This window comes from Rhyacophila brunnea, unplaced genomic scaffold, assembly GCF_057557595.1.
Source record: "Rhyacophila brunnea isolate RB1 unplaced genomic scaffold, BYU_Rbru_1.0 scaffold_9, whole genome shotgun sequence".
Classification (NCBI taxonomy): Eukaryota; Metazoa; Arthropoda; class Insecta; order Trichoptera; family Rhyacophilidae; genus Rhyacophila; species Rhyacophila brunnea.
In genome coordinates, this window is record NW_028233361.1 from 9,945,370 (window position 1) to 9,961,198 (window position 15,829).

Consider the following 15,829-nt stretch of genomic DNA (forward strand, 5'->3'; position numbering starts at 1 on the left):
TGTGTGAACACGGGCATTGTCCTGATGAAAGAGGATTTTTTTCCTGTTTAAATGAGGCCATTTTTCTTCAATTTCGTTTTTTAGCTGGTCCAATAAAGATGCATAATAATCCCCTGTTATTGTTTTTCCTTTTTCCAAATAGTCAACGAAAATAATTTCACGTGCATCCCAAAATACAGTAGCCATAACCTTACCAGCTGATTTTACGGTTTTCGCCTTCTTTGGACATGGTTTGTCTTCGCAATCCACTGCTTTGACTGTTCTTTCGTCTCGGGAGTATAGTGGTGTATCCATGTTTCATCTACAGTCACAAAGCGACGAAAAAATTCATCCGGATTGCGTTGCATGAGCGACAACAGGGCTTTAGAGGCCACCACCCTATTGCGTTTATTGTCGACCGTGAGCAAACGCGGCACCCATCTTGCAGAAATATTTTTCATGCCCAATTTGTCATGTAAAATAGAAATGACGCTACCTTTTGAGATCCCTGTAACCTCAATTATCTCACTCAACTTTAATCTTCGGTCACTTAACACCATATCGTGGATTTTATTGATCATTTCTAGTGTAGTCACCTCTACAGGACGTCCTGAGCGTGGTTCATCCTTTGTTGATGTACGACCACGTTTAAATTCATTTAACCAGTTATAAATAGTTGCGAGTGAAGGAGCAGATATGCCGTGAACTAAATCCAACTCATTTTTTATTTCCTTTGCTGTTAACCCTTTTATATTAAAATGTTTAATAACAGCTCTAAACTCAATTTTCTCCATTTTCCATTTTTCCATTTTCCACAAGTAATAAAACCATCGTAATACAAGGGACACACAGCAGACAATTAATTGGTAGGTAAGTATATTATAAATACAATTATATCATAATATAGGTACCTATACTATTTATATGTAGTTTTGTATTGTAGTATTCAAAATGAATTAAATAACACCATTTATCTATATGGGTAGGTACATTTATTTATAAACCCTAACTCCGGATACTAGGTACGAGGGTGGGTCAATAAGTCCTTAGAAAAGCCGACAGGTGGCGCGACTAGTACTGTAAGCGGTTTGTTTTCATGCAGCAGCACTACCGATTCAGTATGCTGCGAAGTTTCAATCAGATTGGTCGGGTTGTTGCGTGTTTCTCGTACATTTAAAAAAAAAAATTGCTTGTTTACAAAAATGGAGAAAATTGAGTTTAGAGCTGCTATTAAACATTTTAATATAAAAGGGTTAACAGCAAAGGAAATAAAAATTAATTGGATTTAGTTCACGGCATATCTGCTCCTTCACTTGCAACTATTTATAACTGGTTAAATGAATTTAAACGTGGTCGTACATCAACAAAGGATGAACCACGCTCAGGACGTCCTGTAGAGGTGACTACACCAGAAATGATCAATAAAATCCACGATATGGTGTTAAGTGACCGAAGATTAAAGTTGAGTGATATAATTGAGGTTACAGGGATCTCAAAAGGTAGCGTCATTTCTATTTTACATGACAAATTGGGCATGGAAAAATTTCTGCAAAATGGGTGCCGCGTTTGCTCACAGTCGACAATAAACGCAATAGGGTGGTGGCCTCTAAAGCCCTGTTGTCACTCATGCAACGCAATCCGGATGAATTTTTTCGTCGCTTTGTGACTGTAGATGAAACATGGATACACCACTATACTCCCGAGACGAAAGAACAGTCAAAGCAGTGGATTGCGAAAGGCGAACCATGTCCAAAGAAGGCGAAAACCGTAAAATCAGCTGGTAAGGTTATGGCTACTGTATTTTGGGATGCACGTGGAATTATTTTCGTTGACTATTTGGAAAAAGGAAAAACAATAACAGGGGATTATTATGCATCTTTATTGGACCAGCTAAAAAACAAAATTGAAGAAAAACAGCCTCATTTAAACAGGAAAAAAATCCTCTTTCATCAGGACAATGCCCGTGTTCACACATGTTTACGATCAATGGCTAAAATTGAAGAATTGAAGTTCGAATTGGTCGACCACCCACCGTATTCGCCAGATTTAGCCCCCAGTGACTTTTTCCTTTTCCCAAACTTAAAAAAATGGCTAAGTGGACAACGTTTTTTTTCAAATGAAGAAGTCATCGATCGGACAAATGCTTATTTTGAGGACCTTCCGAAAACTTATTTTTCTGACGGTTTAAAAAAAATTGAGAAACGTCTAACCAAGTGTATTGAGCTCCAAGGAGATTATGTTGAGAAATAAAAAAAAAATACAAAAATAAAAACTGTTTTAATGCTTTTTTCTAAGGAATTATTGACCCACCCTCGTACAATATAATATTTTACCAATTACCACCAATAGCTGTTGATAATTTATACCATTAAAGTGCAATATTACTTACTAATATACTAATACTAGCTAATACTAATATATTACACAGGGAATTATAAATATAATATTATTTATTTATAATATTTAACAAAATATTGCTATTTCGGTAACTTACAATATTATGTATACATAAAACACTTAAAAATACGTAATAAAACCATCGTAATACAAGGAACACACATTAAAAAATAGGTAGGTAAGTAGATTATAAATACAATCACATCGTATAGGTATATTATTTATGTAGTTTCAACATTAAATTATTTAAAACCATTAAAGACATCTCATAAAATTCGTATTGAATCTAATTGGAACAGCAAACTAGCGCCACATGTTGTAGAATACGTATTCCACGGTGAAATGTATTCCACGGTGAAATGTTCAACGAAGAACTCGTCATTTGATTAAATGTTGCACGAACTCATGTTTCACGTACTGCGGCGCACGAATAAGTGTTCCACGAAGAACTGCATACGTACAACTTACATGTAACCCTACATCTTATAGTAACTCGAAAACAGTGATTATAGAGTGCTGATTCAATAGATTGCACATTTTGTTATTTCAGTTACATGAACACGGTGCCTACTTAGTGGACTCTCTAATTGAATCCAATCCCATGATGAAAGACTGGGAGTCGATGACAGATTTGCTCCTGGAAGAGGCGGGAGCAGGCGAAGAGGCACTAGACAACCGGCAAGAGTCTTCCCTCATCGAGTTGATGGTGTGCTGCGCGAGACAGGCCGCCACGGGAGAGCCCCCCGTTGGTAGGGGCGCCCAAAGAAAGCAGGGCCACCACTCACATAAAGAACAGAACAAGGTTTGTGCCGAATTCTCTGAATGATAGTTTTACACGTGATGTAGTTTATTTTACCCAGTCATTCGAAAATTCATTATTTCTCATTGTTATTTTTTGAGTTATTAAAAAAATTGTTAGTTATCCACATGTTGTTGGTCACATGCTCAACTTACCGAATATATACTCTCGGTCCAAACAAACATAGAAAAAAATATGTGAATTTGACAGGTCTTTTGACACGCAATATAAGCCGGCATATTACTGTTTGGCTATCATGGGTGTCTTATATATTTAGCATCCATAATTTGAAAACACCGCAGAAATATACCTATTAGAATAAATCTTGACTGAACTTACCCTGCAACCATCAGATTCTGGCCATTGTGCTGTACCAATTAAGCCACCTGCACTATTTAATTACGATGAAATAATATTCATGCCACTGAAGACTGGCTTTTGTGGATTGAATCAACACTTACTTGATGGGTACTTACCTTGATTCCTAAGTGACATCAGGATCTCCACAAATTTTAGTCTTAACGTATGTTAGTACTCTTTTTCACTAGTGCTACATAACTTTGTGTGGATAGCATGAATTCTACAATTCTTTGTGAGGCTCGTAAAAATATCAGCCTTCTGTATCGTATCGTACCTATCCGATATGTTATTCTCATAGATGCAAATTTAATGTTTCAGGTTTCTGAAGATAGACAACGACTGACAGCTCATTTCATACAAACCTTACCACCTCTTTTGGAGAAATACGGTGCTGACGCTGAGAAACTGTCAAATCTCGTTGCCATTCCTCAATATTTTGACTTGGATGTGTACACTACTTCTCGTCAAGAAACTGTATGATTCTTTTTTTAATATCTATTGATTCAAAACCTAAGCCCCAATTAAAATTTCAATCATTCTCATTGAACGCTAACGACGCGCCTAGCGCGTAACGTAAATTAGCATACTATTTAAATGTGGAAATTATTACTAATTATCTAGTTAGCAGTCAATGTATTGAAGATAATAATGGAGAATTTATTTACAGAATTTGACCGCCTTGCTGAACAAATTAAAAGACATTGTCTCTTGTCAAACTGAAAATGAGGTGTTGGAGACGTGTGGGAAGACATTGGAAATCCTCTGCACGGAAGGCACGGCGATTTACACGCGCTGCAATGTTGCACGGTCCACCATCACAGACATGTGCGTCAACCGATACAAAGAAGGCATTGACGAGTGGCGTAATCTCATGGAAGGCGTAAGTGCTTTATCTACAATTGTGTAAATATTTCCGCGCTAAATAGTTGAAATTTTTTCCATTCTCAACCAATCTAATAAATTAAGAGAAATTAGATCTCAACTCAAAGAGGCTGTAATATTTAGCACACTTATCTTTTGATCCTAAGACAGTATTTCCCAAGGTACCAAAATGTTATAATCAGTCAATACAATCTTTGTTGAAAGATGCATATTTCATCTTCTTCCATGTGGTCACTCTCATGACTGGATCCTGATTACTCTGGAATGGATACTGTGGAATTCAGGTTCAGTTTTCTCTGCCTTTCTCTATCGTCAACAAGCCTTACAGCTGATGCTATTTATAGGCTACCTAATCGGCGATCGCCCTCTGCCTCCTACTTGACACCGTGACACAGTATGTAAGCATCCCTAAGAGAAAATCAGTCGGATAGAGCCACGGATAATATCCATACAGCCGAAAGTAAAAGAGTCTTAAAAATTTCTTTTGGACTCTCCACCATAAGGCCGTACTTCAACTGATGCGGGGCCCAAACGATGGACCCACTCTCAAGTCTGCTTGCTGTAATAACTGCTTATGCCTATGACTTTTTAAAATAGGTTTGTCGTATTTTTATAGTGATTTTATGTTTTTTTTTTACTTTAGGGGGAGGAGCCAGATGCTGACGAAACTTTCAGCGTAACGAACTCTCTAAAGAAAATTTCCATAATGTACATGTGCCACAATCTAAACAACACAAATATATGGGATTCAATATTTGAGGATTTACCCAAGTGCATAGAACCGTCCGATTTTCCCAAGCAGGTATGGAATATTTCTGTTGGTATGAAAGTATTCCGATCTCAAGACAAGGTAAAAAAATAATCGAAACATTGATTTTTTCAGGCTCTCTTGTATTGTATCAAATGCTGCTTCTTTTCGATCACGTGGGGCTTGATGGACTTGGAAGAAAAAATGCTAGCCGGCATGGACATTACTACCAGTGTTGAAATTCTTAGAGATCGACTCCATAGTTACATTGAACAATGTAAAAATATTATTGCCAAAAGCTTTGATAAAGGACTTAAAGAAGAAGTAAGTTTAACTTTAACACTTTATTCAGAGTGTAGAATGTGTTTATTGTGGCTAATGTGGTTCTCTCAATGTTGATGTCATATCCGTAATTTTAATATAATAGCGCATGGGTATTCAAATACTTTCTCGCGCACTTGTTCAGGCAGAGGCAGAGAAGGGGTCACCCGTTTTGCTATGTAAAGGACTACTTGACACTCAGTTATCATTGAGTACGGCTCAGTCTACTATGTAGATCGTCTAGTTCAGTACAATAGCTTTGCTTAACTGACCTCTGAAAATGGATATGCTGTGTTCAGCCAAGAGTCAAGCGCGTTGGTCGATTGATCTAGGTACATGATCAGACTTGCCGTAGTAATTATATTGTCATTGTAAACTTAAATAAACCATACATCAAACTTTGATCACAACCCACGATTTCGTAATATAAATAAGGGACTGACTATTAAGTGGACGAATCCTCTTATAATTTTATTATTTTAATGGTGTACTATATTTTTCCTAGGCATACATTTCTGTTTGCGATCTTCTCATATATTTCTCGGATCAACTTTACACTGTTCACCATAAAGATGAACCAAAAATGCAGTCTCTCGTGTACGAACCTGACTCGGAAACGTGTGAATTACTGAATCTGTTTGTCCAGCACTTTGTTTTCGATCAACAGAACTACGGTAGGTCTTTCAATATCCAATAAATCACTTACTGCATTTATTTTAAGACTACAGTTATCTTATGTAAGCGCTATTATTATTTGATGTTTCGGTCGAGATGGCTCTTATTCTGGAAGAATGCCTTCAGTATCGATCCTCAGCGAAAATCTGCCAAAAGATAATATGCATTATTCAGAATACTGCCCCATACATACAATGATGATGATGTGGAATAGTGTGACATAGTGACATAGTTGGTAGTTTACGAAAGCATTCGGCTCATGTTCTGTGTTGTTTGTTTTTTGTTTTCCATGTCACACCGATTAAAAAACGTGACCGCTTACTCATTGCTCCGATTTGGGTAAGAACATTATTATGGTCTATCTCACATTGCCAAATTAAGGTTGCTTATTTTCCCTTAGTAATGACTAACGGCCATGTTACTTAGCGTCTGCAAAATTTAACACGATTCCAAAATAACTCCAGACGATGGTAGATATTTCCGTGAACCGATTAAACCATATTCTGGCGCATACGGATACGTTGTTATTATAAACGGTACAATTCGGATTCGTACATTCTAAATAATGCATATGTTTTTTTGTGGAAAATTTTTCTTTTTTTTCGAAAAATAGTTTTATAAAATCAATCGGGACAGTTCGGGATTACACGAGATTGTCTCGACACATCAGCAATCATTACTAAGGAAAAATTAGCCCGGTTGCATTAATTTTTCTTCAGTTTGTTTGTGTTTCGTTATGTTTTATATTAACATTTTTCCCCAGTGTCAAAACAACTACATACTCATGCCGCACTCAGAATATTTAATCTAACTTTTATTTTATTGTAATATTGGTTTGTTTCTTTTGTGGTAAAGCGCTTTTATTAAATATACAGTCGAACTCGGTTATTACAATCACGGATATAGCGAGATCTCGGATATAATGAGGAAACATTCGTTGACATTTTAGTTTATGATTTTCTCCATACATTTATTCACTGTTATAATGAGCAACTTATCGGATATACCGAGCTAAAATATCATCAAAAATTTTCTTAAAACTGTTAATGTGTCGATCGTTTAAAAACATTTTGATCCTAAGCAATAAAATCCGACCAGACAGGATGCCGCTGGGACCGCATTACGTCTAGTCTACTAGTTAAGTGTCTAAGTACCTACCTAATTGGTGTTTTCGCCGACAATATTGAAAAAGTATCCACGCATAATATGGTTGAAATAAGTAAAAAATCCAAGGTTTGTGAAGTCAGTAGGTACCTACCAGCGTTCATTACAATAAACAACTTCTTTTGTAGTTTATGAATGCCATGCTTGTTTCGGGGATTTTTACGATGGTTTTCAGATTTTTTATTTTCGACTTTTTGTGTTATGTGACCGCTCATTTAAAATGACCTATTCTCTGATATAGCGAGTAACACTTATAATGAGCAAATTCAGTCGGTCCCATCTTCCTCGTAATAACCAAGTTCGACTGTATTTTTTTAAACAAATGCTTGAAACAGTTTCAAAATGTACCTACTACAATTATTATTAATACACAATAATAACCTTTTATCATTTTAAAATAAATAACCGAGCAATTGCATTTATTTCGCTGCTTTCTTAACATACAGTATATTATTATTATTAACACTAGAAATAACTTGCTTGTCGAATGGCCTTTAGTTGAAAATATATTCACATACATAAGTCAAATAACATTTTATTTTAACGTTAAGAAGGCCTTCATTATACTTTGATTATTATTTTAGATGGCCAAGATGAAAGAAGAATAGAAGAGCTTCACAAGCGGAGGAACTTTTTAGCTGGTTATTGTAAACTTATTGTTTACAATGTACTCCCTACGAAACGGGCAGCTGATATCTTTAAGCACTACGTGAAGGTAAGAGAAATATAATTGATATTGTCCTTGTTATCAGATCTCCGGTATATAAATGCCAAAATTGTCTACTTACAGTAAAACCTCCTTAGTACGAATTCCACGAGACCGAAAATCGAAAAAAAATTCGAGATATGAGTGTATGGGGGGAAAATATTAAAATTTTGAAAAAAAAAAGTTTGATTTTCATTAATTTTGTTTACGATCTTAGATGCGCCTATGAAATTTCCGATTCCGTGTGTGTTAATGGGTCATAAAATGTCAGGATTATTTATATTACCTTCTTAAAATAAGTAATTTATGATGTTATAAGAAAAATCTGTCACAATTTTCAATGACTGGCTCATGAAATAGTGTACTTTATTACGATTTATTGAATATTTTTGTACGCCAGGACTCTGAAATCATTTCGAATTAAAGGTATGGTTTTATATGAAAATAATGTTCAAGGGACTTCTTTTTTGCGAAAATTTCGAATTACGGCGAATTTCGAATTATCCGTGTTCTTATTAACGAGGTTTTACTGTATTACTATTTAAAACAATTTAAAAAGATTATTGTCAGTAACCCAATGCAGATAACATGCTATTGCATCCTTTCAATAGTTCTTTATAGTTCTTCTATTGCAGCGATGGCGAACCTTTTTATGCTTTCGTGCCAAAATATTCATAATAATGAGTGGCCTGCCAATGGCTAGTATTGGGGGTAATATTAATTGATTATTATAAATTTTATTTTTGCCATGTCGTCTCTATAAAGTGAAAGTAAAAATAAAATAATAAAAAACAATAATTTTAAATGCAATATTTCCATGCATGGAATTTCTCAGTGCAGATATTTGTAAGGTTGGTATTATGTGGTAAATCAGAAATGTTTTAAAATTTTAGTTTGAGAATTTACAAGCATACTAAAATTTAAAAACATAATCTGATTTACCATAGAAAGCCAAATATGCATATAGCTAGCTGTTCTCGGAATTGATGTTTTTAGACTTTCAACATATTCACGCCATACACTGATTTGTTCTTAAGCAATAATATGACACATATTAGTGAAACCTCAAATACACAGTTAAACACACATCATATTTATTAGGAAAACTGCAACTCATACGATATTTCTGAATTTCCAAATAGAATGTATAACCAAGCACTCATAAATACCATGCTGGTGAGAAAACTGATGACATACGGTTTACATAAGATACTTGTTTTATTAGAAATTTACACTAAAATTAACCCTCATTATATGGTTGTCAAATATCCTTGGGTAGTTCCAACTGCGAATGCAAACTCCATTACTGATTCTAACAGCGAAAGGACATAACGCGTATTATCTGTTCGTGAAACACATACCTAATGTCTTCATTTTCATAACTACAATAATATTGTAATCCTATATGAATACATTTATTATCTCAAACTAATTATTAATTGTGTTTATTTCTAGTGCTACAATGACTATGGAGATATTATCAAAGCGACGCTAGGTAAAGCACGTGAAATAAATAAGCTGAACTGTGCGCTGACCATGGTTCTAAGTATGCAGAGTCTATTCACTGACATGTTACCCCTTTGCGATGGCAGAGTCGCACGGAACATGCAGGAATTCATTGATTTGAAGGTAAGTTAAGAACATGTCGCTCTATTAATGTGGTTGTAAATCCACTTTTCACTGACATTGAGTTAATATACGCGACACGCTTGTCTGCAAGATACTGTTTTATTCAAATATGTGAACTGAGCAACACATTAATTATCAATTTGAAATATACCAATGCACAGTGTTCCAATAATATTTGTTAACCTGAAATGTCATTTGATTACGAATGTTATTTAAGATCTTTCGTGATCTCATAGTCATGCGGCAATCATTTATACTAGCTTGAAAAGTGATTGGTGTATTATAAATAGTATGGACTCTAGGTATGTGTGGTAATGACTTTTTGAACTACACACACCTCAGTGATATTCATGTCGTGTGCGTATGATAACAGTTGTTTTTTTCAATCATCAATGTTGTGTTGATGCTATAGATTAAGTTACATGTGTTCTGTGAATCCCAACAAAATCACATCGACAAATTTTACATATTGCAGTCGAGACGAGTTTGTATTTGTTTTGATTAATTCATTTCTCAAAACATACAACATCTGTGTACTACAAACATACCATATAAGCGTGAAGTTCAATTGTTTTGACAGAAAATATGACGTAGTTGACGTAAGCGAGAGAAAACGATGAAATATGCATCTTGCAAGAATAGTCAGAAAATAATTAAATTTATCCTATGTAATTCGTACACAGTAGTAATCACAATCTGCACAATTTCAAGGTTAATTTGTTCCACAATAATGTGTTATGGCTCAAATCTACAAAGAGGAAGATATAACTTTTATTATGGGAGATTTTGATCCAAAATGTTCTTATTTCTTTTAGGAATTGGCGAAGCGGTTCGCCCTGTCGTTTGGCTTGGACGCTCTGAAGAACAGAGAAGCAATAACGGCACTTCACCGAGCGGGGATAACGTTTGCCGTCCAGGAGTGGGGAGGCGCAAATGGCACAGAGGATGGCAGCATGACACCTGGGATGGACCTCTCCTCTCCACCGCCCCACCTCATGTTCTTGGAGATCCTCACCGAGTTCACCAACAAACTCCTCAAGCAGGACAAACGAGTTGTGTAAGAATGAATTCATGTTAATCACCCCTCTTTTGTGTCATTATCGCCCAATCTAAACTCACCGAAGATTGGATTAACCCCTTATAATAAGTATGGCCGTATTAGTACCATGTTGTCATATTTTTAATTCTAGTGTTCTGAATTCAATTGAATTATTGTTTTTCAAATATCGGTGCTATGTACATATCGTCGCTTAAGAAACAACACCGCGGAAGTCATTTAATAAAAATTTTCAGGGGAAACAAAAAACGTCTCAAAAAATGGAAAATTGATCCTACCTTTTAACTTTTTTAACTAAAAAAATGTTTTTTTTAACTAAACACAAAAAAAAAAAAAAGTTAAAAGGTATCAATTTTCCATTTTTTGAGACGTTTTTTGTTCCCCCTGAAAATTTTTATTAAATGACTTACGCGGTGTTGTTTCTTAAGCGACGATATACATCATGAAGTTTTGGACAATATTAAAAATTAAATTTACTTATATGTAATTAAATGTATGGCAATCATTAAACTAAGCAAAGAAAGGTTACACATGTGATTGGTGGACGATCTTTTATTTTAGCCAATTGGCGATGGTTATTGTTTGTCATTTTGCATTTCGGCTTGAATGATACGGTCATTTGTTGCTGACATTTTTAGTTTTTATTTTTACGATTTTTTTTTGTTTATACCCGTAATAATGTCTAAACAAAGAAAAACATTGCCAAATCTAATATAAATGAACAGAAAATATAAAAAATATATTTTAACAAAGTTGTCAGGACAGCGGTTTTGATGGTTAATGAGGATATGCTATACTCCGCGAAAATCACAACCAAAATCCTGATTACACTTATTTGTTTATTTTCCTGGGATTTCAATATTAAGTGGACTTCTTTTTGCAGATTAAAATTATTGGACCAAAGAATCGCAGCAGGAATGCCTTCATCGCGAGGCGAAGACTGGCAACCGCTATTGCTCTATAGAAATTCTCTCGTGCATGGGGAAGCCGAGACTCAACCTCAACCATCCAAACGAGTGTATACTAGGAAACGCAAGGACCACGGTGAGTGTTGATTGTTTGAACGTGAACAAGTTTTTCTAATTTTGTACTTAGAGCCCATACGCAGTTGCGGCAGGCCGCATGGGCTCTTAGACCACCATCGTGTACAAGGACCAAAGCAGATTTGTTAACACAGTAACCTCTTTTTCCACATGATTAGCTGATCGTTAATGATCACTGTTTAAATTTTTAGTAGATTCATTGGATGTTGGATTGGTTCATAGAACTAACAAAACATTTCAATTTCAAAGAATGCTAATGGAGTTCAGTTTGACCATGTAAACACCATTTTAATTTGTAAAAATCATAGACATGCGTGAAAACTTTTGCCATATAGAAAGAACCAAAAAAATATAATATGAAAGTGAAGCTGAAAACAGGTTACTAATAATAATGAATAAATTTACTGTAATTCATTTCACAATGGAGATTCATTTCTCAAAATATGTAATATTAAAATAGGCTGCCAACTCGGCAAAGTGTTTTCGTAATGTAAAAGAGCTATACAATTCCGATGATCCATCAATTTCTTCCACTAGATAGATTTACATAATATGTATTAGGATATTAACTAAGTATCTTTTTTTATCTCCAGGTCAAGCAGACGATGATGATGTAGACGAGAATGCAGATTCTGATCAAGAGAATCAGGGGTGAGTCCTACAAATTTGTACCGCTTTCTTCCAAAATAATCATCATAAATCAATTTGTCAGTGTGAGAATTATTTATTTTTATGACACTATAAAGAATTATTGGATGATGACAGAAATGATATCCACTATGGAATCTATCGATTTAATGAAAAATATCCATTTATCACACTGTTATGTATTCAATTTTAAACTTTTATAAACTGTTTATAATAATGTACCAATATTTTTATATTATATTATTTTAAAATTTATTTAGGTCTGGTGTGGGAGATTTTTCCGTTAATGAATTTTTTATCCAATGAAGTGTCTAACATTTTTTTTCATATTTCAACAGGTACTGAGGTGGACTTTCAGGATATTGTTTTATGTTACTTATGTGTAAATAGTTATAGAATTATTTAGAAACCGATTTTTTTTATTTATAAATTATATTCTAATCGCTGGATCGGATTATTTTTGTACATCTCTATTATTAATGGATTTAATTCATCGATCTTCAATAAAATTTAATATTTTTTTTTTTAAAGTAGAGTAGCTACATTTAGTTGTGACATTTGTGAGTTCGTATAAGTGGTTGAGATGGGCGTGTGGAAATTCTTATCTACCTTTGAATAATTTCCCCCTCACAAAAGTCACAATTCTACCAATACAAATGCATTTTCTACCCAAAAGTAGTATGTATGTATGTACACTAATTTTGCCCCAAAAGAACTACACATGGTCATGATACAATTTTAAAATTTAAATTAAATAATACATATGTACTTTAATGGTAAATCGAACACAATATTGTTTTTAATTCAATTCTGAATCATTATTTACACAAATAATTATGAATGTGTTCATTTGCTGCATGCCATGGTCTATAGATCATAAAATTCGTCGGGTGTTTGAATTTAGAACTAAGCTCATCACAGTATAAAAAGTATTAAATGATAATATGTCAAATTTAATGTTCGCATGTGGTGCCCTCACTCAGCGGACAACTTATACGGGTGGATCTATAGTTGGCAACATTGTGCCCGATAGATCCAGATGGTCTTTCCCATTGATTGATTTAAATCCACATGTTGTTTTTTTTCAATCAACATGTGTAAGTGGTTTCAGGATAAGAATGATTTAATGTGAATAATAATATCCAATAGTGGATTTTTTTAATGTATATTTAAAATCAGCCGAAAATATTTTGAGTGTATGCATTGTTAAAAATTACTCATAACAAATCGTCACCGTTCAGGCAGTCACCAACCCTCAAAAAGGCAGTTTTGAGTTGAGTATGTCACCCGAAGCGTAAAATTATGTTCTTTAAAACTCATTCACCGCTGACGGCACAGCTGTTGTGCCCTCATTAGGGGGCCATTAGATTTAATTAGCTTGTTATTAAATGTGGTAATTGAATGCACAGTGGCGAAGCGGTTAAGATGCAAACGTCACGACGGTACATTAGTTAGTAAAATGTTGCTTAAATCCGAATTATTTGTTTTTCACTGAATGACTTTCGATAGAATCTTAACAAGCATAAGTCATTATAAGCAGATAGACATTATTGACACTATAAAAAATAAATCCTTCATTATAAATATAGAAGCAAAAGTTACTAAACTATGTATGGTGACTTACTGATTTGTCATTTGAAAATTTCTAATACTTGTCTGAAACAGGCAACAATAACTAAACAGGAATAGCTACTTTAACTTGTCATAATAAGATCGCTTTGGTCCAGATTATTAAGAAGCAAAAGTCACCAAACCACATATCAGCCATCTTGCCTCCTTCAAAACCTTCCAGATGTATTAATTAGCATCAAAAAGTAAAAGTAACCTAAATAACTTATTAAGAAGATATGAGAAAATAAGATAATACCTTAAAAACATTAAAATCTGATTTTTCCTTCATCTCCAAACTTTCAAATTACGATATCTCGAAATGATGTTTTTTGGGTTGGTGACTTTTGCCTGAACAGTGACGAAATAGTATATCAAAGAATATGACCTATGTGTCTTTTGGGCAAGCGTATTCTCCTATCAATCTTGGTATGACAAGACATAATAAATTATTAGGGAAAAAATTCTCAACGAAATAGGCGAATTCATTTAATTTTTTGTTGGAATTCTGACTGATTTAGTTGAGAATTAATACCCAGAAATAATAACTTCATGTCTCTTATATCAAGGTTCATAGGAATAGTAATTATTCAGTGTTTATTACATACATTAAAAAATATATATATTAATGTGTTAGTGGATAAATGTTGTACGTCCAGTTTTGTATGTTTTCGCAAATTGAAAGCGAAATGAATATATGTTTGAAAAGACAATATCTTCTCGAATACCCATTTGGATGTATATTTTTACAGCATGAATGTCGTAAAATGGGTGTTTTGTGTTTAATAACTTTAATCTAGGTAAAAATTGCACTTACAATATCTGTACACTAACACAATATATTTATAAAAATGGTCTTAGCTAGAAATATAGTACTAAAAATGAAGCGATATTTTTAAGTTTTCTTCAAATTTTGTACGTATTTTAAATATTTTAAGAAATAAATCATAAACAATTGAAGAATATTTTTTTTGTACACCTTCACCAACATTTCTTTTGAACCATAGATATTTTTTTTACAGGATATGGATTAATTAACAAGGAAACGCCTAGTTAAAATGGTTGACTTGACCTTTATAGTATAAAATTATATAGTACACTCAACTTTTGCTTAACGGACGCTCGTTATATGGAATTTCGCTATAACGAATTGAAAAATTATCCTACAAACTCCCAATTTAGGATTGTTATGCAGTTTGCGAGAAAACTGCAAATTTTGATTTACAGAAAACTTGGAAATTGAAATTTCCATTTCACAAGAGTTAAGACATCAGTATTTTTGGAAATTTAATTAGAACTGCTGTAGTCAAAATAAATTTGAATCGAAAGTGCTTTACACTAATTTTTCTTCTCTAATCAATCTAGAGATAAATGGTTGGTAATATGACTCAATAATTCTCGATCCTGATGCTGCTGACTCCAAGACTCGACCCATCTGCAGGACCCGTCGATTTCTTTTTTATTCCGAGTGTTGGTTTATTTATGGACGGGCAATGTGGCAGATGAGTGCTTTACTACGGGATCCCTAAAGCACAGATTACACGACCAGTTTCGCCGATAGAAATGTCATTACGAATCTTTTCAATGAGTCGTGGGCAGAATAGAACAATTTCTACTTTAGCCTGACAACTCAATGATCTGGGTGACAGATTAGCTTGAAGCTGTGAGCTTCAAGTGAGTACATATGTTGCTCTGATATTTGTTGACATTTTATAATCTCATTATAATTTATAAGTCGCCTGACTATTCATTATTTTAATAGATACATATGTAGTAATAATACAAAACAAAAATAATATGCTGCTAGATAATA

At 34.0% G+C, this 15,829-nt stretch overlaps 1 protein-coding gene across 2 annotated transcripts in view; it reads left to right on the forward strand.

The window, feature by feature from the left end:
- The window catches only part of SA1 (stromal antigen), a 29,149-nt gene extending 14,175 nt beyond the window's left edge, over positions 1 to 14,974 (forward strand). The window contains exons 12-23 of one of the 2 annotated variants that reach the window (XM_085959768.1): positions 2,927 to 3,178; positions 3,854 to 4,009; positions 4,203 to 4,415; positions 5,061 to 5,219; positions 5,301 to 5,489; positions 5,992 to 6,160; positions 7,910 to 8,040; positions 9,487 to 9,660; positions 10,476 to 10,717; positions 11,601 to 11,761; positions 12,354 to 12,411; positions 12,747 to 14,974. In XM_085959768.1, the coding sequence (XP_085815894.1) occupies positions 2,927 to 3,178; positions 3,854 to 4,009; positions 4,203 to 4,415; positions 5,061 to 5,219; positions 5,301 to 5,489; positions 5,992 to 6,160; positions 7,910 to 8,040; positions 9,487 to 9,660; positions 10,476 to 10,717; positions 11,601 to 11,761; positions 12,354 to 12,411; positions 12,747 to 12,753 (1,911 nt within the window). In that variant the 3' untranslated portion in view covers positions 12,754 to 14,974. The remainder of the gene's footprint in view (positions 1 to 2,926; positions 3,179 to 3,853; positions 4,010 to 4,202; positions 4,416 to 5,060; positions 5,220 to 5,300; positions 5,490 to 5,991; positions 6,161 to 7,909; positions 8,041 to 9,486; positions 9,661 to 10,475; positions 10,718 to 11,600; positions 11,762 to 12,353; positions 12,412 to 12,746) is intronic. The other variant, XM_085959769.1, reaches the window with a different exon arrangement.
- Positions 14,975 to 15,829: the final 855 nt, after the last annotated feature.